Here is a 27588-nt window from a genome sequence, read left to right on the forward strand (position 1 = left end):
GGAGCAGCCGCTGTAACAATAGACAATAACATGGAGGTAGTCGAATTACAGCAAGTCCAGGTGGGACCGATGGACCGCCGGTCAGTTTACGTGGCGGAGCTGATTGGCGTCTTTTATGCGATCAATATAATCTTTAAAATAGTATACCAGCGAAAGGGGCAGAAGACCGAGAGACAACCGCGATAATTCTCTGCGACAGCAAGTCAGCGTTATAAGCCATTCAGACCGTAAAAAAGAAGTCAGGATAACGGATTGTTTACGCAATCTACTACGCTGCTACTGAGGTCTAAGCCGCAAGAGTTGCATTGCGCCTACAGTGGATGCCAGGGCATTGTCATAACCTAGGCAATGACGCTGCAGATCGACTGGCGAAAGATACTGCCAGCCCAGGCAAATCACACTCGTTCCGGCCGTTGCTCACAAGAGAGAAGGCGTTCATTCGTAGCAATATTATAACCCAATGGGAAGGGGAGTAGAGATCATCTAGTAAAGGCGGCTATCTAAGGAAGATCGACAACACTCTGCCGTCCGCATACACCAGGAAGTTGTACGGAAACCTGGCCAGGGGCCAGGCATACTTGTTGACTCAGCTACGCACAGGCCACAATTAGCTATCTACCTACGCTAAGCTCTTCGGCTTCTGCGAAGATAATCAGTACGTATGCGGCGCGCAAGAGACAGTGACCTACGTCCTGGTGGATTGCCCAGCTATTAAGGATCTATAAAGGGAATTGAGGCATAAAGTGGGCGACGCGTTCAACAGCGTGTTGAGTCTGCTGGGAGGCTCAAAATAAGGTGAGAAAGGTAAACCAGACACCGCCTCGAGGGCAAAGACGGTCCAGGCCGTATTGGACTTCGCCGAGGCGTCACAACGGTTTCGTAGTCGCGCGCCACGAGGGCAGCCTAACAATGGAAGCGGCAACTAGGCCACGGCAGGCCGTGACGAGGCTCTAAGTTTGTTGTCAGGAAGTGGGACAATCTACATATACGCACAGGGATATATATAGTTGAGGTAGCCTGCATATCACCGTTGAGGTAAGGGGTCAGGGTAAATGAAATATCATCATCATCATCTACTGTAATTTTTAAGCTTTCAGAAGCTTAAGGATTGAGAGATAGCTTCAGTATAAGCTGTATAATAAGGGTAAATCGAATGTCCGCACTTCATAGTCAATATTTGACGACAGAAAGGAGATAAGCGGGCTTTTTGTGTACAGTGTACATAGAGTAGCAGTCTCACACGCCCTTTTGTCTTGAATCCTACAAATCCTCGATTCTCAAAGCATTAGTTGGAAACCAATATATCTGGCCCGTTGAGCCAAGCTCAAACCAAGCCTCACAGTTATTTGGCGCCCACCCCTCTTCACCTACGAGCCCCTCATTATTGAGACCTGTAGTATGAGTGGTTCGGATTGAGCATGTGAAATAATTATCACCTAACCTGATTCCAAGGATGTACATAAACTCTTCATTGTATATTGGGCGATGGGCTTTGATTGGTAAGCCTTGGAGATAAGCCAGAGAGGCAGAGTGATCAATTCATATACTGAGTGAGTTATTCCGTCGCTTATGTTTCAGTCGAACAACTTTCTCTCTGCTTTGCGTATGGCAATACCTAAATTAATTTCCTGGGAATGAAATGGACACGGAAATATGGGTACTACAAGGAAATAAGAGCTAATCAGTGCTACAGATTGAAGCTCGTTTAGAGCCCCGAAAATGCGAAGTGTGGGTCTGGCCTCCAAGGTTATGCTTGAGACTACAGATCGAGAAGGTATTACAGCCGGCAATCACGGCGGGGAAACTAAAAAAAATTGAGAATCTTCTATCTGAATACATTTGAGTAAAGGATGACATCAAAACGTAGATCAAATTCTACCGTAAATCTCAACGCTTGGGTGATACGACAAACATATTATTGTAGAAAGGTGACTTAAACTGCCATGGCAAATACACAAAGGACGTTCCCTTGCAAATACAAGTAATAGACCGGCCACGGGCTTTTCGCAGTCCCAAAGGGATCCTGTATCGCATGTTAGGGAACGGATAGTAGGAAGATGTGTCGTACTTGTACTTCACACTCAATATAGACAGAAGCAGACAAATGCTAGGTACCAAAAAGGTAAGATCATCTTGGAAAGGACCGAAATTTTGTGCGATGCAGTCCAATACAGTTGACATCGCCGTTATCTAAGCCTGGCTGACTTACCTGCAAACCTACTGGGTCATCGCTCTATATGGTGATGCTCCTTCAATGACCGAACGCGTGATGGATTTTTGGATATTTTGCAAGCACTAGAAAACAATTATGGCTGGCCAACTGACAAGATAAAAGGTTCAGAGCCTGAAGCAATCCTGGACAGAACCGCTCATTCAAGGGTGATATCAACATACTTCTGGCGATGCTATCAGGAAGCTGGAGGGTCCCATAATCACGGTATGCCCCGAGGCCGAGAAAGTAGGATATATGGCCAATATTTTGAAGACTCTGAGGAGTTAGCTTGTGACATGTATCAATGGATATAACTTAGACATTTGTTTTGGTCATGTCTTTCGGCACTTGGAGTTTGGGAAGACGAAAAAGGGCCTACCTAGATCCGGCGCTGAGTGACTACACAGCATTTTACTCAACATTATTAGCAGGAGCTCAACGGACAATTTAATAAAGAGGTAGAATGCCGCTCATGTCGCTCTATTTAATATTGAAAAAAGTGGTAAGACATTTAGTATGGTCTTCAGTGGACAAGACATCGAGATCCGGTTTTTGGGGCGCGCTTAGTTCGGTCGCGGCGGCTTCGGTCGCGGCGGCTTCGGTCGCGGCGGGCCTGGCCCATGGAGCATAGCGCGACCGGCGTTGATCGGGGGTTAAAGGGGTCTTTACTGCGTACATTGCCAAGTTAGCACTAAGCGGATAGATTCATTCCAGTCTTGATAATTGGTTGGGAAAAGCCACGAAATTGTGCACGACTCTATAGGAAAAACTTTTCTTTTTCTGATAATACGACAAGCTCAGACCAAGCGATGGCTGCCCGGGAGTTACAAACGATCGGAGAACAGATTTACGTGGAATGCAAGACAGAAAATGAAAAGACACAATTGGCAATGAGAATGTGCACACGGAGGGAGAAGGAGTTTTAGAAAACTGAAGTCACCTACGGATTGTTTTGCGGAGACCCAGTGTCTCCTTCCAAAGACCTTCTACCCGATTCTCTTACACATTGCGTAAATTTATCAGGCACTATACAAACATCATTTTACGGTGGCCCTCAATTCGTGATCTACGTTATTGTCTTGGCAGTGGGGCCAGAAAAGAGTGATTGAGTATGTATCGGTCAAGCTAATTTTGAGAATGACTGTATCAGACTTGGATATTTGCGGTCAATTTGAAGATTGAAGGAGGTAGACCTGTGCCCTGGGCATGCCTAAACCCATTTAGCCAAGACATTACATAATTTTTATAATTTTTTTATATATTACTAGCTTATTCGGACTATTGTTTTAAACCAACTACCTTAATTATAGCTAACTACTAAATAACTTATACGTTGATCAATAATCTCTAAAAATATTTTATACATATCATATAATACTACTATTTGCCCCACTTATGGGTGGGTTATGGGCAGTTAGGGCATGCCCATGAATGGGCGGGTTTAGCAATGGACATACCCAATAGGGTATACCCTAAAAGGCCTAAGGGTACCTCTATCCAAGGCAGGTAAAAGAAATTCTGGCCCCTACGGGCGCCCTTTGCACAGGTCTAAACAACACCAGTTTGTTACAAAGGTAAACCCTATATTAAAATACAGCCGTGGCTACAACATATCAGATAAATATATTTAAAAGCCTATAGGACTTCTGGTTGTTAAGATAGAGCAATATATTAATTCCAGATCTTACTAGTTATACTGTTTATATATTAAGCCTAGAAAGAATATGGCGGCGGTTGCTCTAATTCTTCAAACTCCGACATAGAAACTTCATAGCCTAGATGACGCTTAAGAAGTTCATGAGTAATAAATCTCTCTGGGGCATTGCCTTGCGCATCAACAAAAGACACATGATGATTGACGTCGCTGATTCGCTGTAATTCGTTGGCATGGCGATGGTGATGAGGACACCCATCGACACCAATCAAGAAAATGGTGACGTGAACCCAAGACAAACTGAGAAGGTCCAGTTCAAACTCATCCATATCGGTTGCCTCGCCGTCAAGTAAAAGCAGTAGTCGTAGAATAGGAGTTTGCGGCCCAGCCTGCCATCCGAAAACAGGGTGATATGTGGCCGATTCTGAATGTTTTTGAAAATGTAGCTCCTTAACTTTCTGCCAACCAGTCATCACTCTTGTGCCTCCCCCAAAACGAATACCCCTCCACATTTGATCGACATTCCAGTGATTAACAACACCGATACAGTGGGCGTAAGTTGAAAAGGTTGTGAGCTGATACCCTTGCCAGTTTTGATGGTGATTAGACATTGCGTCTGTAAATCTGCAGATTATAGCCTTTGCAACATCTATGATATAGAATTAGCTATGGGTAAAAATGAATCGATTAAGTATGCATATGCTGGCAGTAGGGCATGGTCATACAGCCATCCCACCCCATTGAGGGGTATCTACCCTCAGCTCCGCACGACTTTTTGTTCCCTCAACATATTCAAAGATAGGTAGTTGAGTGAATATTCCTGCCATATTTTGATGTCCACTGCTTGGAGCTATTCTTGTATCGAAATAAATTGAAATTACTAACCTTTATTCTTTGGCTGAGTAGACGGTGAATAGCCAGTTATGAGATATTGGATATAGTTCGGTCGCATTGGCTCGAAATCCATAGAGCCAGAAACATCCAACAAAATCATCGTGTGGTCGGTAGGTATTTCAGGAGTGTCAAATGGTCGAAAAGCGGCCGGCATAACCTGCCTTGAGTATCCCTTCGAGGTATGTTGGATATGGCAAGTGTCATTGGCAGAGTAGTATGCTGGAGGAGGTTCAACAGCAGAGGCCATTCTGGCGCGAGCCATGTTTAGCGCAGAGATCATGTCCGGTTTCATTCTGACCCCTTCCCCCTCTCTATGGTTCAAGACCCAATATAGGCGTTCTTCAGCCGTGTCCTCAAATCCTCTCCAGCTTGGAGTGATGCCTCTCCATCCAGCAGGGGCGTCGATAGTAAACTTCAATGGATTTGAAGCCGAATTAGCCCAAGCGACTGGGATTGGTTCGAAGTAACCAGCTCGTAGTAGATGGGAATACTGAATAGGGTAATAGTTCCGAAGATTTGCTATCTTTGATGTCATGCCGACCTTTGCCTGGTAAGTAGTCACAATTTGTCGATCATTTTCGTCGGACCACCTCCCATGCTCTTCCTCAAGTATCCTGCTACGCAAATCAAATGCATAGTCAGCCTGCTTTCTTAACTTGATAGCAGTCCTCTCCTCAGATGATTTGATTGAAAGCGCCTTCTTCAAACCAGACAATTTCGAGGGGCCAGGGATTGTTAGATTTGACATTGTCGTTTCTAGCTCCTCGGCCCTCCAGATATTGACCTTCGGTTCTTGGGAGTTTATCAAAGCCTGTGCGTTTACATTCAAAGCCGCATTTAACTCTATAATCTGATGTACTGACCTAGCGTGGTAGTATGGATCAGGTCTCGGAATCGCAAAAAAGGATGATCGAGTGAATGCGTAGGGCGATGTAACAGAATAAGTATAAGGATTGTTGCTAAAAATGGGGTTCTGGTAGCAATCGTGATAGACCTTTTCTCCTGGATACATGACAGCTTTGCTCCAAATGTCGTGGACATGTAGGCGATTCATTTTTCTTCTCTTATATTGGTGAATTTCACACACACAATATAGGTTTGCATCGTGCTCTGGCTCAATCTCCGGATTGTAAATGCCAAAGTTTAGTTGAGCTGTTTGCAGCAAGTTCTGCATTTGTTGCTCATCTCGGGCTCGAATATTTTCCGCTTCAGTCAAGACGTTCATATGAGCTCGTCGTGCGGTGCCATTTGTAGTCATTGGCGGAAGTGGCATGTTGTAACGCGCTTGAGAATTTTCATCCTGCTTAGTTGAGGCGTGTGAGTATTTGTCAGGATTGTCATAATACTGGCCCACAGCCTCGTCGAGAGTGTTTGCCTTCTTTGGAATATGTTAGTGAACAAAGCATTCCGCCCATTAGGCACGTGGCCACAGATACCTCTAGGAACTTCAAGGCGATGCCCTCATTACAGCCTGGAGCAAAAGCCAGGAACTCCGATATATTTTCCTTCGAGGAGAGCATGATATTCTCAGGCTATCTGATTATCGGTGACGTAATACACAGAAGGAATCGAGAACAAGTCTTATTTTCCGTCAAATCAGACTGCAGAAGATTCATCTGCGGAAAGAAGCGTACAGGATCAAGCAGATGCTGGGAGGTGTGATTCATATCAGAAAAAGTAAAGTGACAGGGAAAACCGCGCGGGCGGGACGCGCGTATAGTCACGTAGCTCAACGCCCTGTGAGCCCGGAAAGGCTAAAAATGGACGAAATGGCGGACACTGAACCTTCCGCTGGTTTTCCACCAGTCGTGACACTCCCAGCAAGGCAGATGACGTCCTCACGAACTTATCCTGGCTCCACCAATCAGGAAAGTTCTTTCGTATCCGGAGTGGATAGTTAGCCGCAATTTTTGACAATGGCTCTCAGCAGACGCCAAAAGTGGCAGATTGTTGGAAATTGTAATACAGTGGCACATTGACTGCCCAAAACTGACGGGATAAAGGATTTCCGTACCTCCTAGTACTGAGGGAACCAATTGAATGTTAAGTAGATAGAGATATGTAAGTAATTTAAAAGAGATTTGGCCTTGGATCAATGTTAGATGCCTGAGGTATTGTATACTCCGAACCCTGTCACAGTATTTATTCAGAACATGAAGTCTTTGGTATTAATGATGTGAGTTTAACTCAAAATTTAGCGGTAGAGAAAGGCTCGAAGTGTTAGCTAAAAGTATTACTTAACCCTGGAAAGCCCTTGCCACTGTCTACAGCCGTGTAACAGGAATACACGAGTTCTTATTGCACCCTAGCTTTATACAAGTTGATTCAGGTTACTTTAGTTCAAATCGCTACCAACCTCTTCCCCTTGCTTTACTCAAAAATAGGTTTGGTGATCATTATCTTATGAGAGTGATTGTAGCTGCATATAAGAACCCGGTTCCCTGCTGCGGTCTCCGATAACACAAGAGCCAATCTATCCACACGACTGCCAAAGGCAACATGATGAGACTTTTTACTTGTGTGTTTTCTCTGCTGATAATGGCTAAAGCATCGTACATTGATGATGGTCATGATGAATTAAGTAGCGTGAGTTTGGGTCATGGCCCCGATTTCAACTATACTTGTCTTGGCGGTCCGTTGAATTGGTTTGATTTGGACATGAAACATAACGCCCTGTGTGCATCAGGTCGATACCAATCGCCAATAAACATCGACTCCAACATACATTCTGTAGCTGGAGGTATCGGAATCCAAATTCCACTTATCGATATCGCCCACTTTAAGAACTTGGGCTCTACTGTTGAGATTACTCTATCTGAAGGACGCCTGTTTACCCCGACCGGTCGTTACGCACTAAATAAATTCCACTTCTATACTCCTAGTGAGCATCGTATTGATGAGGAGTCCTATCCTCTGGAAGTCCACTTTGTCTTCAAAGATCCTGGTAAGCATCCGATAGCGGTATTTCTTTTCCCATTGACCTTCGTCAATACTCTCTCGTGGTAGACGACTTGGCTGATCATGTTATTAGGGGGCCGCATCGCTGTCGTTGGCTTTATATTTGCACTCACCGAAGATGGGTCGGGAGATGTTCTTGTTGAGAATATACTGTCCCAAGTTCATAAAATCGCCTCACCCGGCATGTCTGTTAGAGTTGGTCGCCTAAGGTTCGGTCATCTCGCCGGGCAGCTCGAAAGCTACCCGATCTACCAGTACTCCGGCTCTCTCACCACCCCGCCGTGCACTGAAAATGTGGCCTGGTTTATCAGTTCCGAGCCTCTAGCTTTGAGTGTGAGGCATTTCAATGCTATCAAGCACGTGCTAAAGTTCAACTCTCGCTATACCCAGAACACTCCCAGTGAGATTAACTTACTGGAGGTGGCTGCGGCGGAATTGGATCCAACCACTCATGAGGTCAAGTCCGTGCAACACGAATTGAGATAAGACATGGGTAGAAGGTTTGAATCCCACTTCTTCCGCGGAAGTAGCACGGTGCACATCCGGCCGAATTCTAAGTCGATACCATAGAGGTTCAACTTGAAGAACTAGACTTAGTTAACTAGTGCGGATATACTGGAGCAAGGAAAATGACGTCATCTCGACAACTCACCAATATGAGGGTATATCAATTTTTCAGAGCTGTTGTTATGTGCTTTTTGCGTATTCACTCTTAGAATTGGCCATATGAGATGTATTTTCAAAAGTAGAAGTTCTAAAGAATGAAATTTGTCCTTTCAGGGGCTGATGGTACAGGTATAACTATTACCTTCTGATTGAACTATAGTAGTTTCCCACCTGGAAGAATTTGAGTGAGTACCTAATGCAACTTGAAGTAGATATACAGATCTTGACAATCATTATGCCAAACATGGTAGACTCACGAGAAACTCGGCCATCTCCTTGCGCAAAGCGCTTGAGTGATACGGCTGCTAGGATCCCGATTATTTAGGGGGAAAACAATTTCCTATGCCGTATTTCTACAGTCTTTAGGTATTATCAGATGCCCAGGACTATAGAAAGTGATGTTATGTATAGAACGAGTAGGCTGATATCTCAGCTGCGGGCCTTCTGCAGCTTTCAGCTAAGCCATGACCTCCTGAAAGTCATCACCATGCGCTGGAATTTAAATCTAATGGGCGGAAAACAGTGTGTGCTGATGTATGCCGAATCAATAGTACGGGTTAACTCTGTAATTTAATTACTAAAACAGAGAGGAGCCTCAAATGGTACAAATAAATACGCTAAAGCTTACAAAGGTCCTCTTATTCAAGGTTCTGCTCAAATACAATACTATACAGGATAATATTCTGAATCACTTATTCTTGAGATATTGGTATCCCCATTATGCAATTAACTACCTGCAAGTGCCTCTGACAGTATTCAGGTCTGGTCCAGAGCGAAGTTTGGATAGTAGTACCGTACTTGCCCTATTTTACGATGAAGTGTTGCAATTGTTTCAAGAGATTGGAATAGTAGCCACTAAAAGTAATGAGCTAGTTATAAATTTGATCGAAACGATTCATCTTCCTATGTTGTGGAACAAATGAAGCATTCCTTTAGCGGCATGGTCGCCAAGGGCATCGAGCGTTCCCATCCCCAGCATCTCCAATACACTGATATCAAACTCGAAAATCGTTTTCCACCATTGTCTGACTTCTATTGCCACAAGAGAATCCATGCCCAACTCGGAAAGGGAGCACCAGGTTACTAGATCTTCTTCCGGCTTCAGCAGGAGACTGAAGACCTTTTTTCCGATCTCAGAAGCAAGAAAATGAGCCGACTGACTCTCAACTAGAAGAGCTGGGTCTGATTTAGCTGCCACGATAAATAATTTCAGACCGTCATTGACGAAGCCCGCCGACGATACGTCATAGGCACCGGCATTATGGAATATGGCCATTCGAACATCCTTCCTCCAGATCAAGCGATTGTTGGGATCATGAAGAGGTATATTGGTTCGAAGCCCAAGGCAAATGTTGTTGGCTGTATTTGGAGACCTTGAAGTTTTGGATTTCATCGCCAGTTCTAAGCCAAGAAGAAGTTCCGATTCTGAGATTGGAGCAGGCAGGGCACCCGCGGCCTGAAGCTTTTCCTTGACATCCTCGTGCTCTGCGAGAAAGCCGACCTCTTCCACGGCACCGATTTCTATTGCACAAGCTGGTAGTCCAAGGCTTAACCGGTATTGTGCAAAAGCATCCAAGAAGGTGTTTGCACCGGCATAATTGGTCTGACCAGGCTGCCCACATATTCCGGAGATCGAGCTGAATAGAACGAAGAAGTCAAGTTCTGCTTGAACAGAAACGGAAGCGTGATGCAAGTTCCAAGTCCCTCGAACTTTCGGATCAACAGCCGTATTCCATTCGTGTAGTGTCATCCGAGGAAAGGTTTGATTGCCAAGCGCCATGGACATTTGCAATATACCTTTCAGCCGGCCTTCAGCCCGCGCAACGGCTTTAATAACGTCCTTGAGATTCGAAACACTGCCTTGAATGAATGAAACTCGACATCCCATGGTCATTAGCTCTTCACCAAAGTCATGATGGTCTTTCTTTGTCCCGGCTGTTGGAGAAAGGTAGATAAAGTGCCGTGCTCCTCGCTCCATCATCCACGTTGATACAGAGCGACCTAGGCCTCCAAGGCCGCCAACAAGTAGAAATGCTCCAGATTCATCAAATTGAGTACCCGTCCTCCGGCGCTGGATACCATCAACAAGAAGTAGTTCACCCTTCTTGTCTCGGATTGATACAACGATCTTGCCTAGATGCACACCTTGCTGCATGTAGCGGAACGCATCGAGTATCGCATTGGCAGGAAACTTTTTGATGGGCCTTATTGGGTGGATGTAACGTTCTTTGACTAGATGGACGATCTCTCTGAGTAGTCTTTCACTTTTGTCAATTATTGTGCACGGTTTGATTAACAGGTATGCAGACTCACCTCTTTGTGATTCTCGATCGCTTTCGACAAATTTGGTCGAGGTCAACGCAGCAATAGCTTCTATTGGCAAGAAATGGCCTCATGTCAAGCTTTCCGGACCCCATTAAGTCTCTTTTGCTTATCTCGATCATCTTCCCGAATTCTGCAATGCAAGTCCATGTTGCATGCAACAATTCTCCTGACAGCGAGTTGAGCGCTAAATCGACTCCGTCGGCATTTGTCTCTCGCATGATGTCATTCACAAAAGATGTATCGCGAGAAGTAAAAATCCTGTTGCGTGGCAATCCGAAATTTTGCATTAGAAACTTCACCTTCTCGTCGCTTCCGACTGTGGTGAATATTTCTGCACCAATCATCTGCGCCAGTTGAATGGCGGCAATTCCAACCCCACCACATGCGCTGTGTATAAGAATAGACTAAAGAGATATCGTTAGTGTTAGCTCCATTCATATACATGGATTGCTCGTTGCGTATACCTGGCCCTTTTGCAAATTGCCGACATCGAATATGGAGTAGAGAGCTGTGGCAAACACACAAGGTATAGTGGCGGCATCCTCGAAGCTGAGACCCCCAGGAATCCTTTCACAGACGTCCTCCGGAACGACAACCCTGGTCCCAAATGAACAAGAAGAAAGAACCATCACGCGGTCGCCAGGCCTAAGATCTTGAACTTCTCGACCAACGCGACGAACTGTCCCAGAGGCCTCAAGGCCAAATCCATTTTCTTGGGTTTCAATAATTCCCATGGCACCTAAAACGTCCTATAATCCGCATCAGCAATGGATATCTTCCAGTCTAATTCCTACCAGGGAGAACTTACTCTGAAATTCAGACCAGTCGCGTGGATGTCAATTTCCACTTCCCTGGCCTTCGGTGCATCTATTTCTTGGTCGGCCCAGTGCAGCGCGGACAGACGACCGACTTTACTCGTCTGAAGACATATACTGTCGCTAACGCTTGAGTCCAGGATCTCCTCCTGTGCTTGAAAAGAATGATAACGCCCAACATGAACAGTATTTCTCAAGATTGCGTACTCAAACTCGGGGTGAAGAAACTGTTCTTCGTGTCGAACTTGGAAGCTCTCGAAAACATCAATAATCTTGCCGATCGATTGAGAGACGTCGTCGACCTCACATGTAGCCAAATCGATCAACATTTCTGACCGTAAAGACCTCGCAGTCCCGTTAATTTGGGCAAACTTCGGGTCCCGACATTGAATTTGTGAGAGGGCAGTGACCCAAAGAAGTCCGCGCTCCTGCAGGTTTTCAATCAAAGATTTGAATCCACCAAATCTCTCGTCGTCAAGATCTTCAAAGAATGGGGCTTCATCATCAATCATCGCAATAACATCTTGCCCAGGGGGTAGAGGCATTTCATACAGGTCACGAGGGTAAACAGTATACCCCCTATGCTCGAGACCTTGTGTTAGGAGATCAACATTCTTCGATCTAGACAGCGTGAGGAGGGTGACACGTCTGATTGGAGTGACGTCGAGCGCTGGTCTTGCTATGATTGTCGATCCAACTTGATACGGTTCCGGGGAGTCGAGAACTGCTGCATCAGGGGAACGGAAACCGGCGGCCTGTAGTTCCGATTCCCATCGCTTGAGATCAACATAGGGCTCATGAACTCGGGAATCACCCTCCCCATACCACCAGCCAGGTAGTATTCCCCATATATAGTTGACCCATTTCGAGCTTGGGGTGAGTTCGTGCAACAGTAAACGGCCATTTGGGGCAAGCAATGTTCGCACGTTGCGCAAGGCTTCATTGAGATATGGGGTTGCATGTATCACGTTGGTTGCGACGATGAGGTCGTACTCGGAATTTTCGAACCCTTGATCATAGGGATCTTGGCTGATATCCAGAGTTGCGTACTCAATGCTTTCATACATTCCAAAACGCTCTTTGGCGGCCGAGAGGAAGCCGGCCGAGATGTCAGTGAAAGTATACTTCGAGTAATGCCTTCGATTTCCAGGGGTCAGGAGCTTGAGTATATTAGCAGTGGATCCCCCCGTTCCAGCGCCGATCTCAAGGACACGGAGATTTGGCCTTGTGTGGATGAGATGTTCAAAGAATTGTGATTCGTCGCATTGATCTACTAGTGCATAAAGATCGACCAATGTGTTTCCAGAAACAAGCAAGTCGAGACCATCAACAGCTCCAATAAAGATCTTCTCAATGTGATCAAAGATTTTTTGAATAGCAATGGCAGGACTTTTGACACTTGTTTCTGATAGCTCGGCAACAATCTGTCGGACTCTTTGTGTAATTGAATCATTATCTAGACAATCGAGATGCTGAAGATCAGAGAATTCAAGTTGGCGAGCGATCCACGAACGATACTTTTTCAAATGACAAAGAGGGCTTTCAAGGTTCACGAGTACACGTTTTGTGTAAATCATGCAAATATGCGATAGCTCTGTCAAAGTGCGAATCTGCATGCTGTGGTCTGCCGATGGCTTTATCAATGACTGCACATCGAGAAAGTCGAGATGTGGTGCCCATCTTGCCCGAGAGAAGCCACTTGGGATTTCCTCCGTGGCACTGTCATCAACAAAAGATAGTTTTATACCAGAGGCCCGGAGTACAACCTTTCCTTCACTGGTCACACAATCCCCAGAACCCAATATGCAGCCGCTTGGTGAGTAATTTGCACATGCTCGGATCTGAAGATCTTGATGACAACGGAAGATGCATATGTCCTCGATGCTTGTTGGAACCATCATTTTTCCTGTGGCATTCACGTAGCCTTTCGTAGCCGCGACGCTGAGTAACTGCAATGAGGCATCAATGATTGATGGGTGTAGTCGATAATATATGCTATCCGTTTGCCTGCTCGCAACCTTCGACGTGGCCAACTGGCTAGCTGTGTCGGCGCGGACATGATCTAGCCGTTGGAACGAGGGACCGTAGTTGAGTCCAGCCCTTGCCATGGCAGCATAGCATCGGCGAGTTGTGACTTTCCGTACTAGGCACTTTGGTTCCTCGCCGCTGATTAACTCTTCGGCTTGCGATCGAGCTTCTCCAAAACAATGTTTTGTCCATGTGGATCCATTATAAGAAGAAATGGTAAATTCCCACCATTCACTGTCAAGATTGTGGGTCAAACGGTGACGACGAATGGCTGTCATTATCTCCGTTGGATGATTTTCTTTCAGAACAAGAGCGGTACTAATGATAACATGACGCAAGCGAAATGCATCAGGGACACCGGACAGTTGGGATAGTGCCTCTCCTATCATCTCTGCATAGCCCGCAAATGGGAACACAATGTCACCGCCTACCTTGTGGTCACGCATCCATGGTGCATTTTCAAGATGAAAAATATTGCGGAAAAGGACATCAAATTCAGTACTTTCTGCAACTCTAACCCCGAGAAGGTCATGGTGCTTGTACGGCCGATGTCTCCATTCCTTAGTTAGCCTTGACTCATACCAAAAGCTCTGGCTATGGTCCCAAGGATACCTCGGGAGATCAGAAAGGGTGAGGCCTTCAGACACTGTCTCTTCCAGATGAACAGAATAGCCAAGAGAATGAACCTTGCCAATCATCGCCAAAAGACTTTCCACGTCATTCTGGCCTCGAAGGAGGGACGAAGCATAGGCTGAAGTATTTAAACTTTCTGCTTGGATCTGTCGTAAGGGACCCTCGAGAGCCGCGTGTGGGCCGACCTCAAGAAGGATTATATTCTCGGAGACTTCATGTTTTAGTAGGGATGACACGGCCGCGTGAAAGAGAACTGGAGACTCGAGATTTCTCTGCCAGTATTTGGGGCCGAGCGTCGCGTCCTGGATAAGCTTTCCGCTCTCGACGCTGCTAAAAAACAGCTTCTTCGGGGGGGCGCAGGATAGTCTTTTGATGAGACTATGGTAGGAAGGGCCTATCTCAGCCATGTGTGGAGAGTGGTATGCCTTATTAACTTTCAACTTCCTTACCAAAATGTCAGGGTGCGCGTTTTTGATGTTGGAAATTGTTTCCTCGACTGCGTCCGTATCTCCGGAGATGGTGATGCTTCTGGGAGAATTCTGACAGGCAACAGTGACACCTGGTCGTAGATGATCTTGTATACCAGTATATCCCATGCCCACCGCTGCCATCGACCCAGACTTGTTCTGCATTAGGGTAACCTGCCCGCGGTAGAATGCTATCTCCATCGCCTCATTTGCCTCCAGGGCCCCAGCGGCATATGCCGCAGCAATCTCGCCACTGGAGTGACCAACAACAGCTGAGGCATGGATATCGAGGGATGCCAGGGTGTCAACAAGAGCAATTTGAATTGCAGTGCAGATAGGTTGAGATAGCTCAGATGAATGAAGTCTGCTATGTTTCGCAGGCTTCTGCAATTCTTCCTCGATGGACCATGATAGGCTCGGGGATATGGCTTCAAGATGACGGTCGAGCGACTGTATTGTCTTGCGGAATCTTGGAAATTTGTGGTCCAAAATGAGACAGCGGCCCATTTCAGGCCACTGGGCCCCTTGGCCGGTAAATATCATCGCGATTCGAGGGGATTTGGAAGATTTGAATGGCACGGATGCTGTCATGCCGCCGAATAGATTTACCACTGCGTATGCCCGATGTGATAGATGTTCTCGTCTCGTAGCCAATGTAAATGCTAGATCGTGTATCCTGGAAGGGTTTTTGAGCACGTAGTCCTTGTAGAGTGCAATGCTCCTCTTCACCGCGTCAACATTGGTGCCGGAGAGAACAAGTAGTTCTGGTGACGTCAGAGGTCTGTCTGGAGCAGCTGCAATGCCAACGCTTTTCGCGGAGTCAAGAATAATATGTGCATTGGTGCCTCCAATTCCGAAAGAATTGATGCTAATACGCTCGCCCCGAGACTTCGGCCACGGTGTTGGCTCTGTGGGGACGGAGAGCTTGCACTCATCCCACGGTATGTCAGGATTTGGCTCGCTGAACTTGATGTTCGGGGGGATAACCCTGTTTTCAAGTGCTAAGACCGACTTAATCACGGATGTCAGACCAGAAGCACCTTCGGAATGTCCGAGATTAGGTTTAACAGATCCTATCTGGATGCCTCCGTGTGGGCCGAAGACACGCCCGACTGCTCTCGCTTCTGTCGGGTCGCCAATTGAAGTTCCTGTTCCATGGCATTCGACAAATGCTGTCCGAGAATAATCTGTGATGCCTGCCAGCTTATATGCTCGCCTGATCATTTCTTCCTGGGCGACATCATTTGGGGCTTGCATGCCACCGCTCCCTTTCCCATCGCTGTTGGAAGCAGTGCCTCGAATAACGGCTCGAATTGGGTTTCCATCTTGAATAGCAGCGGCAAGCGGTTTGATGAATACTGCTGAAATGGCCTCTCCTCTAGCATAGCCATTGGCGTTGGCGGAAAATGTGTTACAAGACCCATCTGGTGACAAAACACCTTGTTCGGACATGGCGGCTGTCATACCCGGCCCAAGTATCAAGTTGGCGCCCCCAACTACCGCGGATTCGCAATCACCTCTCCCGATTGCCACGCACGCCTCGTGTAGTGCTACAAGCGATGATGAGCAGGCTGTACGGATAACCATGCTAGTTTCGTGTCATTATTGATTTCCAGGTAAAAGGATCAGACAAGTGTTAACTAACCTTGGCCCAGTCAAGTCCATTTCATACGAAACTCGGTTGGCTAAAACAAAATCACCATAGCCGCTGACTCGGTGCAGACCATACTGCTGATTTTCCTTTGCAAACATCTCCGTCCAATCCTCCCCAAAGCTGCCCATGTAACAGCCAATTGGTCGACCTTTCCACTTTGTTTCACCGGCATCTTCAATACACTCCCTGGCGACTTCTAACATTTGACGCTGATGAGGATCTGTTCTCTCAACCTCGGCCTTTCCCATATGGAAGAAGGAAGTGTCGACCGTGGAAAGATCAATGCTCTCGTCAAGAAAGTAACCATATTGGGTTTTGACATTGCCGGGTTTTGTGGTTTCAGAAAAGTAGGCAGATGCATTGTATCTTGACTTCGGAACAGGTCCACGCGCATCACCCTTGGAGAGAAGAAACTCCCATAAATCTTGAGGTGCATGGATTCCTCCAGGGAGGCGAACGGACATTCCACATATTGCAATAGGAACAGGACTTATAACCCCCTGGGATAATATTCCATTCATGGTGGGCTCACCACAATCTGTCGCAGGGTTTGGTTTCTTCGTTGAGGTTCTATCAAAATTCTTAGATCCAATTTCACTCGTTGCGGGCTTGCTTGAGTCATTCCTGTCGATGGCGTGCAAAGACATTGTTTTATCTCTCGAGGGCACCTTAATATAGGAGATTTATATGAAAGAAGTGTATGTGATATGAAGGTAAGATTGGTTTCTATCGAATTTTTGAGGGATGGCGAGACATGCTTATATACATTCATGCTGCAGGAATTGAGACCTTTGGAATGGGCCGGTTGCTCAACCATCGGTAAATTTTGTCGAAACCGATACGGCCCCTAGCTGGGATGGCCCTGCCTAGTACTCACAAACAAACACTAGCTTGAAGACCCATACGAAGCCCACTTTTGGTAGTGTAAACTTTCAACTCGACCTGTAATACCTGAGTCTATGCTAGGGAGGGACCCTTATAAGGCGCCGACCTATTGGCCATGGATTCTCATTGGCTTGGCCCGCTTCTCCAGAGCACCAATTCCCGAAAATCCAGTCCACCGAATGGAAAGCCGAAAGAAGGCGGTTCTCTATTTTGCGTTCGTGACTACTTGTCATATCCAAAATAAAAAGATACCAATATTGAAAGGAACTTCCGGGTTCAGCCTTGCCTCCAATACTTTCCACGAAGTCTCAAGACTCGGGGGGTTTTCAGCCACTACCTGGATAATTTCTGATGCTATTGAAGATAAAACGAAGGGCACAAACGATCGCATACCCCAGAGGATAGATCAGTTAGACTTTTCGTGGGAATCAAAAACGCAAGTCGCCAGGGAGAGACATGCGTGAATAGCTATGCAGACCTGTATGCATTGTGCTAGAAACTAAAAAGATCAGTAGTGGAGGACAGGAAACGTCATAGGCCTCATATGTACCCTTGGTAGTTATACTATTCGACGATACTAACAAGTTCCTGCGTCAGATATCTCCTCAAGACCTCCTTATTCTCTTAGCGTTTTTGCGAGTCGTTCCAAATCCTGATTTTCAGTCACCTAAGGGTTACATTCACGTTCGCGGGAGTACTGGATTAGGCATGAATACGTTAACACAGAGTGAACTCATATTTGAGTATCCACATGCGAGGCAGTCCCGAGGCGTATAGTTGCAGGCTTTGAGCATTTTGGTACGCCATCCCCTCTATCAAGAGCACTAGCGATAGAGATACCCGGGGAGCCCCTCGTCAACCCCTCGCAGGACTCAGTTTCTTAGTCTTTGTTCTTTCTTATCCGCTAACAAGGCCACGTCAATGACCCGCTCGAGGTTGCCACTGCATATTACGCTAGCATCATGATTTTCCCATACAAAGAAGGCGGAGACCGCCGGGTCCAGCGCCAGGCAGCTGGAGAAATCCACAAATTCCAAGATCGCGTGGGGATTCTTTAAATACTGTAACATATTTTGACTGCAAGTCCTGGCTTGTCCTCTAGCCGCATCACGTTTCTTGGACGCTCCCATGCTTGTTAGATGTTTCCGATAAAGTTTTTAAATCGCAATCTGCGGCTACGCGTCACGCCGATCGTGTGATCGACGAGAAACGCTAGCGTGAGATGCTAGTGTGCGATGGTCAAGCTAACTTGGTCTAGCGCAATCGGGGGACAAAGGAAGTTTCACGCACCCGCCCGTCTGATAGTTAGCGAGCGAGGCGATCTATCATATCGACTAGAGAGGGAACAGCCTGCAAGGACTATATGCAAGCTCCAATAATTTGACGAAGCGGAATTAGTACCGAAATTGATACTGTAATTTACACCAAATGCATTAGTAGGAATATCCGACATAGCTACATAAATCGTCATCTACGTCGTAACTGACAAGCCAGATATATGCTACCTACCAACGCGGTCTGCTTTATTGTCACCCGCACTCTGCGAAAAGCACACCGTCATCCCCTTTCCCCCGCTGGATCTTGTCGTATCCTCCGATATGAATGCCGAAGAACCCAAATCCCCTGTTGAATGGGATAGTACATTGCACGGGGTTCGCCTATATATTGGTGCAATAGGGTAAGTAAATCCATACCAGCATAGTTTCTCCTGATCCAAATTAATTCATACCCCCCTTCAGTCTCGGATTGGCTCTTTTCCTCACTTGCCTTGAAGCAACCATCGTTAGCACGTCACTTGTCACGATTACCAATAATCTTGGGAATTCGAATCAAGGCAGCTGGATCATCACAGCTTATCTGCTCACATATACAGGTTTGCAGCACAATCATAACCCAATTTCGGCATTACTGCCTTCCTGATACTGACACATTTATGAGCAGGATTCCTGATAGTTTGGTCGAATTGCAGTACCATATTAGGCGTCAAAACTGCCGTACTCGCATCTCTCTTTCTTTTTGTTGTTTTCTCCGCCGGCTGTGCAGCATCTCAGACACTCAATCAACTGTAAGTTACTCTTGAATCCGGAAGATCCCCTCAACTAAGTCTTTCCATATCAAGTATCATTTTCCGAGCTTTTCAAGGACTCGGAGGTGCCGGCGTCTACTCTTTGACGCTTTTCTCGTTTGTTCGAATTGTGCCTTATCAGCACTTCGACAAGGTCAGTTCACTGGCTGGTGGCATCTCGTCATTGGGCCTTGTCCTTGGTCCACTGCTGGGTGGTGCTATTGCCAATAATGGCAGTTGGCGCTGGGTGTTTCTCTATAAGTATGTATGACTATCCCAAGGGACCTTAAAACCGTCTAATCATAATAGTGTTCCCGCGGGTATCGTATCCTGGGTTTTCATCTCATTTGCTCTTCCCACTCACTTCCCGCACGCCAGCCCAGATCATGCCCCCGGTCTTGAGTCACAGTTCTGGCTGGCTGGAAAATCCTTCTTCTGTCGTGTGGATATTTTGGGCTCGTTTTTGACTTTGATCTCCTGCTCATTCATCATCGCTGCCCTTCAGGAGGGAAACTCCGAGTATGTATGGGGCTCTGGGCTAGTCATCGCGTTCTTCGTCATATCAGGCGTTGCTTGTATTGCCTTCATTTATTGGGAGTGGTTTATCTGCCGCCATGATATCGGGATAATCCCGATGTTCCCATTGTGGCTAGCACGCAATCGTGTGTTCATGGGAGTTGCGTTGTATGTGTTACTCTCGATTATTGTTTCGTCTAGTCCTGATCTGAACTAACACGAAACGATTAGAGGATTTTTCACAACAGGCTTGCCTTTATTTGTTTGCATAATTAATGTTCCACAAAGATTCCAGATCGTCAACGGAAGTTCCCCGATCGGAGCAGGCGTTAAATTGCTTTCATTCTCGGTCAGCTGTCCGATCGGCATTATAGCCTGCTCCATCCTTGCGGGGAGATTATCGATTCCCTTCTGCTACATAATACTTGCTGGTGTAGCCTGTCAAGTGTCGGGTCTTTTTCCCTATTCTTGTGTGGAACCGGTCACTGATCTCTGGCTTGGCCAATTCGGATACCTCGTTCTGGCCGGACTAGGGGTTGGCTTAAGTGTAGCCGCCTTCTACATGGCGGCACCGCTTGTGGTTGATCGGGATGATCATTCAGCGGCAGTTGGAATCGGTATACAGTTTAGAACCCTTGGTGGTGTTCTGGGTGTCGCTGCTTCAGCCTCAATTCTTAACCACTACATTCAGAGCCGACTTTCATCCACTTTGCTTCCTTCAGAACTAGCTGCCTTGTACGAAACAACCGAATCGATCTTGTCGCTGTCACCAGACGTTCAAACCCATGTTCGGGATGTTTACGCAATGGCTTACAACACGCAAATGAGGCTTGCTGGTTCAATCTCAGTTGCCCAGTTATTTGCCGTGGCATTGATGTGGAAAAAGAATAACGTTCGATTTTACAAGGCAAAGCAAGTTCTTAGCTCAGCTGAATAGGTAGTATTTGTCGCCACCGTGTTAGTCTTAAAGATTCAAGCATCCTTTTTTATAACACGAAGACTCGCACTACTATGGAGATGAGGCAAACAAAGGCAGCCTCGGAGCGGAATGTCCATCTGTTCGCATAGTTACCATATCCAGCTACTCAGCCTATTGTCCCTGTCAATCCCGCCATTTCCCATTTAATGATTGTAGATTTCGTCTCTCTTAAGTAGCATAAAAGTACCATGGCTCCTTCCTGCATGGCCTTGTTCAAGCTTTGGCCCAGAATATACGCTCCGAGCCTCACACACAGTTCTAATTACACCAGCCATGGAAACCCTTTGAAACATATTGCCTTCAATATATTATCAACTTGCTTCTTAAATTATACTAGTATCTAATTGCATTGCAAACGAAGCAGAGTAGAATAAGTGAGGTCTTGTGATACTTTATTCCAAGTTGGTTCCATTTAGGTTCAAAATGTAATCCCATGGTTGACACTAGATCAAATTACATGATATACGTGACCTAATTCCAACCGCTGAATTAGGATACTTCATCAATTTGTACCCCGGTCTGAAATATGTACGTGCAAATTCCGACCTGTTTTTCATCTTTTTGAGATACTCCTAGTACTTGACTTTGAAAATTAGTTTCACCTGCCCAGGGGAGGGCCTCGAGGCCAAACCCCGGATTCGGAAGTTGACCGAAGTCATTCCTTGGCTTGCTTCTAAGCGACACTAATGTGTGGGACGTTAGATTTCCCCTCATTATGGTTGCCCCAGTTGTATACACAAGCCCCACTTGAGCATATCCCTGGGTTTCCCCATCAATGAAGACGGGGAATGGTGACTATTGATAAACCAGTTCCCCTGCACCATAGATGGCAGTACAAAAGGCGAAAGGCTCCCTTCGTATTCCCCAGTCAGCTTCTTCTTCTCCCGGTCACATAGTCCTAATAGATATATACTTCAGTGTTCGTGATGGGGCTTAGATCATTGAAGCCGCAAGGACTACAAGAGACGCCTCATCAGGCTTTGAACCGCAGGCTTTTCTGGAGTGCTGCTGTTTTCGGTATGACATGCCCCGCCTACCTCGTTGGAACCAACTTTCTTACCAGCAAAACAGGTTTCCTTGGTGCCAGCCGTGGTCTTGATGAAGGGCTTGTTGGCGGCATGGTCAGCTTACAAAGCTTCAAGGATGAGTTTCATCTCGAGGATGGATCTCAAAACCATCAAGCCAGTACTCTATCAAACATCACTAGCATGGTGCAACTTGGCAGCATAGTTGGTGCTTTGCTTGCCTTCCTAATTTGTGACAAACTCGGTCGTGTACACACACTTCGCATTCTGAGCTTTCTGTGGCTTGTCGGCTTCATCATTGTTGTGGCCAGCCACGGTAGCCTTGGTCAGGTCCTCGCGGGTAGATTTATCGCAGGCCTGGGGATTGGCATGACTACAGTTGTCGGGCCTATGTACATCGCCGAAATTGCCCCAAAGTCTGTGCGTGGTATGCTCACAAACATATTTGCCGGGTCCGTTTATCTGGGTGCTACAATTGCATTCTTCAGTAACTGGCGAGCTTCCGTTAATCTCTCCAATGAATCAGGCTGGCAATGGAGAGCGCCTCAGTTTGCGCATATCGGATTTGCGAGGTATGATGCACCCGGATATTACGTGAATTGAGTCATCTGCTAATGTGGTCTCAGTCTATTCCTTGTCCTATCTTTTACTATTCCCGAAACACCAAGATACCATATGATTAAGGGTCGGTATGAAGATGCTAAAGTGGCGTTAGCTAACCTTCGGATGCTAGACAGTAGTCATCCATACGTTGAAGTTGAGATAGCCGGAATTAGTCGTCAGCTTGAGTCTGAACAGGAAGCGACACATGGTGTTTCGCGCTGGGGTAAGATCCGTGAGCTTCTTTTGGTGCCTGCAAACAGATATCGTCTCATGCTAGGCTTCATGTCCCAAGTATTGGGCCAATGGTCTGGCGCAAACTCGATCACCATCTACGCGACAGAATTCTTTGGCGTTCTCGGAAAATCTGGACAATCCGAGAAGCTATTTGCCAGCTGTATCCTCGGCGTTGTGAAGCTGGTCTCTGCATATATCTGTGCGTTCTTTTTGATTGACTTCGTTGGCCGGCGACGCTCATTGTACATGGGGATAACTCTGCAAACTCTCAGTCTCACGTACATTGCCATCTTTCTGGGGTTGACTGGCTCAGAATCTCTCGAATCTGGACAACTTACCACATCGCAACGCCGCGGGGCTGTCGGCTCGATTGCTATGATATACCTCTCTGGTATAGGTTGGACAATGGGCTGGAATTCATTCCAATACCTTGTGAACGCTGATATCTGGCAACTAAGACTCCGAGCCCTGGGGAGCTCTCTGGTTATGTGCTTGCATTTCCTTAATCAATTTGGCAATACGAAGGCTGTCCCGGACATGCTGCTCGTGCTGCAGAGTTATGGGTTTTTTGCATTCAGCGCGGCCGTGAGCTTTGCTGGATTGATATGGGTTTGGTTTTTTGTTCCCGAGCTTCGGGGCCGCTCACTTGAAAGTACTGATGAACTTTTCGCGTTGCCTTGGTATCAGATTGGACGGTATGGACCCAAACTCGTACCAGCAGAAAGTGCGATCGGCGATCATCCTGGAGGGAAAGGTGAAACTGGGATCGTCAGTCATTCAGTGTAGTTGATGGTGAAGAATCTAACTTGCGTGATACCCCGTACCTTTATGTAATCGAAAGGGTTTCAAAGCTTGGTGGATGAGGCGGGGGTCACTCACCTTCAAAAGAACAAAGAAATCTTGCTTATTTTCACTGAAGCACGAAAATATGAAAATAAGGATGTATTGGAACTTGAATGATTAATCTAAGTTGACTAGGGTATCTTCACCTCAACTTGTTAACGTGCTTCTAATCAATCACAATTTGAGGTTCTTGGATAACGGAGATATTCGGGGTTCCAATATGTAGCCACGTACACATGCAGATTCAATTTGTCTCCACCGGCCGTCGATCAACCCCGCAGATGTCTTGGAGCCTGAGGTGGATGAAAAATTATCTTAAGGTGACACGTGTCCCTAGAATCGAAATACTACATAATACTAACCCGCAGATCCGATACCTATGCCAGGTGGCAAACCCCTTCCTTGGAGGATCTCTGCAGCACAATGGCAACCCATGTCCTTATTCATAATTGCACCGTCGAGGATACAGAACTTCTCGCTAGAAACAATATGACGGCATTTTGGGAAATGACCTGGTGGCGAATGCTTTGGATAGACACTTCGCTGGATACTATCATTAAAAATAGCGCATTGAGAATGCCGCACAATTTGTTAACAGGGAGGCTGGTGCGGAGACACCAAAAGGTCATCGATCATGGAACAGGACAGATCATTGGGTATGCGCGATGGATTCTGCCTGAGGTGTGTGCGCCCTGCTGGCTCGAAGCACAGACACCAGATGTCAGCGAGGATAACAAGAGGGTCTTCGAAAATCAGTTCGCTGAAGCCAGTTGGGCCATAAGAGATGACATGCCCGGGTTTGATGACCACCTTGAGCAAATGATGGAGAGGAACAGTCCGACCGAGCCGTATATTAGTGAGCTTCTGGAAAAAATACTTGTCCCAAGTTCCAACAGAGAGAGCTGACGCGATATGTAGAACTAGATTATCTTGCTATACACCCTGATCATCAGAGGAAAGGGATTGCAAGCCTGTTGTTGGAATCAGGCATCAAGCAGGCCAAGAAATTGAACTTATCGATCTTTCTGGTCGCAATTGGCAGCAAAGCGTTGGCACTGTATCAAAAATACGGCTTTGATTTGGTGGATCAAAACTCGCAAGATCTGCGACCGTGGGGATTCCACGACTCCTATGACACGTATATCCTTCTCAAGCGGTAACAGCAGCTACACGTGGTGAAATGCTCAAGGTGTTCAGCGTATATGATCTTAGAAGCACCGTGGAAAGCTCGGAACTCATTGAACTTTTCTACGTCAGCGGCTTAAGCCAACCATCTATGTCCTGAACCCAGCGAGACCGCTAAATATCATAGTCGGGGTTGGTCATCAAGTGTAGTCGGGGACCACAAAGGTAGTGCGCAGATAATGAAACGTTCTCAGGGAGCCCGCATGCAGACAAAGCCCGCGTCCAATGCGAGTTTGAAGCTCTTCAGCTTCGATGGGAGTAGATGGTCAAAGTCTCCGTCACAATTATAACGATTATAGCCATGGCGGTCGCCAACCTTGGTCTCGAACCCCTTTATGTACTGACGAATGGCTTTTCCTCCTTAGCGTCAAAGGTTGCTCAAGTTGCACCCACTACTGGCCAGTAAACCTGGGCAGATTTGTAAACCGCTATCACATTGCCACCAACTCACCCATCCTTGCCATTCACATTCTTTCTAATCCCTAGGAGAATAATTTCGCTTATAGCATCCCGCCGACCGTCGACTGCAAGATGGAGAAGATCACCTCGCCAAGAAGGGCAGCTGTTCTGACGTGAAGGGAGGTTAATACCACATCTTCCGTGTGACACCCTTCTACAACTGCATTTCCATCCAACCGATCATAAAGCCATTCTAAAGCACTCGCCGATCCTGTAATTGCTTCCGTTTCGTGATTCCCCACTAAATCTCGATGATACTCAACGTCAACACCTCTGGAGCAATATTGTTTCACCAAAAATTCTGTGTCCGCTACGGGACTGATCTCGTCACTGGTGGCTTTATAAATGAACAATGGTGCCGTTGGAGTACCGTGGATTCCCATTTGACCAGACCATCTGAAAACAGCTTGGGGTATCGCCTTTTTGAATGAAGCTTCTCCATTTTTGAAAAAGCTATAAAGGTCTTGACTCGTCCCATCGCCATTGCACCCTCCCGCGATCGCAAAAAAATCTTCAGACTTCAAGGGCAGCAGTTCTTGCTCCATCCACTGAGTAAGATTGGGATACGCCTTCGCCATTCCATAGATGCCGCGGAAAGCTAATCCCGCGTAAACACCATTGTGGATTGTGTTAAACACGGAGCTAACGTTAGGTGTCAGTCCTCCCAAGGCCACTCCAGCGAAATCAAGTTCCGGTGCATATGCGGGTTGAACCTCTGCGGCCCAAGAGCTAGCTAGTGCGCCCCCGGAATAACCCCAGAGAGCATACCGCGGATTCTCTGACAGTCCCTCCTCTGGCCCGTACCGCAACACTGCTCGCACCGAATCCAAAACAGCATTCCCTGATTGAATTCCCACAGTGTATTCTGCATTGAGACCTTCATAATCCGTGGTCAGAACCCACCAACCTAGATTCAACGCCGAAGCCATCTATGACTTATTAGCCATGGCAAAAAAAGTATCAAAACCAACACTAGACTGACAAAGGCTATGTCCACGGACAGATTGAGATTCCGCATAGCGAATTCGGGATCATCATTCTTAGCTTGAAGCGTATATGACGGACTGCAATCGACCGAAGCGCTATCATAGAATGTTTGGTAACCAAGAAGTTTGGAAGAATCAGCGCGGAAAGGCTCAATCAGTGTTGCGACGGAAGCAACGGGTGTTCTCAGGTTATCAGTTGTCCGAAAAAGATATTGTGTGACGCTCTTCACCGAAACATTGGCCGGGAATGAGAGGAATGATTCCAGCTGTGGCGCCACATGACGAGATCGGATCACATCTCCCGGTGAGTAGCGCCCGATGTCACTAGGCTGACGATACCAGGAGTCTTGGGATGGTGGCGGAACAGTCACGGCATAGCCTCTTGAGATCAAAAAGCAAATATATGCTATTGCAAATATGAAACGATGCATAATGACGTGTCGACCTTCAAGTTGGTATACTTTTTGCTAGGTTGACTTATTACAGTGGACTGGGAACGGGTGCGCCGTGGACAGGCTCGTACTTATAGATTTCTTTCCAAGTATTCAACTCATCGCGATCAGAGCCCAGCCTGGTGAAAAATAGCGAATCCCCACAGGTCTCAACCAAGGTGACCTTTGTCTGTGTTGTACTTTATCATGGCGATCCTGCCGATCCTTAGCCAATTCGTGGGGGCTAGTCAAGTTAGCAGCGCACCAGCCAATAATAAACGTTCTCGGTCTTGTTTCTGGTCACGCGATATCGCCTATAATGCATGATCGATGTATTAGCACTGCAGCATAGCTCACGTTCAGGATTGTGTGGATGTGGATGTGGTTAGCGACTGGTGGGGTACTAACTACTGGGATACGAGTTTGCTATTCGGTATTCACATGGATGTTAGCAAAAATCATCAGTTATAAGTACATAGGAATCCATTCGACCTTCCTCCAATAAAATATGGGTAGAATAACAGTTGAGGAATGCGAGCCAACTGGGCAGTTTAAGCCGATTCCGAGACAACCCCGGCCGATACAACCATTTTGCTGGACTTTTGCGGCCTCGTTCATATCGTTCTAGCAAGATTTGACTCTTAGCCCGATATTACAAGCATCGACTTATCTATTTATAATTCCATCTTTTGCATTGGGGGCCAGCCACACAGACGGGGTCCAGATCGCCCGACGACGCAACATTCAAGGCAGCAGGGAGTGAACCCTCGGTCACCCATCGCAGAAGGTACTTACCCTAAGGGACCATACTGAATGCTTCACAGAGCGAGGAAGAAGGGACGCTCATGCTGTACCGCGATCGTGTGAAAATTTGCATTGATAAATAAAAGATATGATGAGCAGCTTCGTGGGCACAGTGCCATGTTGGGCGTTCCACAATTAGTTACATGCTTTCGAATAGGGGTGATAAAGAAGATAAAATAGAATAAAGAAAGAAAAGAAAAATAGAAAACAGAAAAACAAAATAAAAAGCGCACAAACAGTCTAGGCTCGGTATTGGGCTTGGTCATA

General features: G+C 46.5%; 8 protein-coding genes across 8 annotated transcripts; 5 read left to right on the forward strand and 3 right to left on the reverse strand.

The window, feature by feature from the left end:
- Positions 1-3925: 3925 nt before the first annotated feature.
- On the reverse strand, positions 3926-6280 carry N7509_008340 (uncharacterized protein; the record flags this gene model as incomplete). The annotated part of the gene is made up of 3 exons (XM_056632977.1): positions 3926-4515; positions 4752-6138; positions 6197-6280. The coding sequence occupies 3 exons, from the start codon at positions 6278-6280 to the stop codon at positions 3926-3928; spliced, it is 2061 nt and encodes a 686-aa protein (XP_056483597.1).
- A 1018-nt stretch (positions 6281-7298) lies between these two features.
- Positions 7299-7766, forward strand: N7509_008341 (uncharacterized protein; the record flags this gene model as incomplete). Its single annotated transcript, XM_056632978.1, has 1 exon — positions 7299-7766. One exon carries the CDS (start codon positions 7299-7301, stop codon positions 7764-7766), a length of 468 nt encoding a protein of 155 aa, XP_056483598.1.
- A 15-nt stretch (positions 7767-7781) lies between these two features.
- N7509_008342 (uncharacterized protein) lies at positions 7782-8204 on the forward strand (the record flags this gene model as incomplete). The annotated part of the gene is made up of 1 exon (XM_056632979.1): positions 7782-8204. The coding sequence occupies one exon, from the start codon at positions 7782-7784 to the stop codon at positions 8202-8204; it is 423 nt and encodes a 140-aa protein (XP_056483599.1).
- A 1075-nt stretch (positions 8205-9279) lies between these two features.
- On the reverse strand, positions 9280-16953 carry N7509_008343 (type I polyketide synthase; the record flags this gene model as incomplete). The annotated part of the gene is made up of 5 exons (XM_056632980.1): positions 9280-10648; positions 10698-11113; positions 11174-11458; positions 11518-16240; positions 16298-16953. 5 exons carry the CDS (start codon positions 16951-16953, stop codon positions 9280-9282), a joined length of 7449 nt encoding a protein of 2482 aa, XP_056483600.1.
- Positions 16954-18789: 1836 nt separating this feature from the next.
- Positions 18790-20709, forward strand: N7509_008344 (major facilitator superfamily domain-containing protein; the record flags this gene model as incomplete). Its single annotated transcript, XM_056632981.1, has 6 exons — positions 18790-18869; positions 18931-19064; positions 19133-19256; positions 19311-19517; positions 19566-19940; positions 20004-20709. The coding sequence occupies 6 exons, from the start codon at positions 18790-18792 to the stop codon at positions 20707-20709; spliced, it is 1626 nt and encodes a 541-aa protein (XP_056483601.1).
- Positions 20710-21677: 968 nt separating this feature from the next.
- N7509_008345 (Major facilitator superfamily domain general substrate transporter) lies at positions 21678-23399 on the forward strand (the record flags this gene model as incomplete). Its single annotated transcript, XM_056632982.1, has 2 exons — positions 21678-22348; positions 22403-23399. 2 exons carry the CDS (start codon positions 21678-21680, stop codon positions 23397-23399), a joined length of 1668 nt encoding a protein of 555 aa, XP_056483602.1.
- Positions 23400-23879: 480 nt separating this feature from the next.
- N7509_008346 (acetyltransferase (GNAT) family domain-containing protein) lies at positions 23880-24362 on the forward strand (the record flags this gene model as incomplete). The annotated part of the gene is made up of 1 exon (XM_056632983.1): positions 23880-24362. One exon carries the CDS (start codon positions 23880-23882, stop codon positions 24360-24362), a length of 483 nt encoding a protein of 160 aa, XP_056483603.1.
- A 779-nt stretch (positions 24363-25141) lies between these two features.
- On the reverse strand, positions 25142-26517 carry N7509_008347 (uncharacterized protein; the record flags this gene model as incomplete). Its single annotated transcript, XM_056632984.1, has 2 exons — positions 25142-26029; positions 26083-26517. 2 exons carry the CDS (start codon positions 26515-26517, stop codon positions 25142-25144), a joined length of 1323 nt encoding a protein of 440 aa, XP_056483604.1.
- Positions 26518-27588: the final 1071 nt, after the last annotated feature.

The sequence above is a fragment of the Penicillium cosmopolitanum genome (genome assembly GCF_028827165.1).
Source record: "Penicillium cosmopolitanum strain IBT 29677 chromosome Unknown utg000009l:1.0-9042332.0:1.0-9050551.0, whole genome shotgun sequence".
In the NCBI taxonomy this organism is placed as follows: domain Eukaryota; kingdom Fungi; phylum Ascomycota; class Eurotiomycetes; order Eurotiales; family Aspergillaceae; genus Penicillium; species Penicillium cosmopolitanum.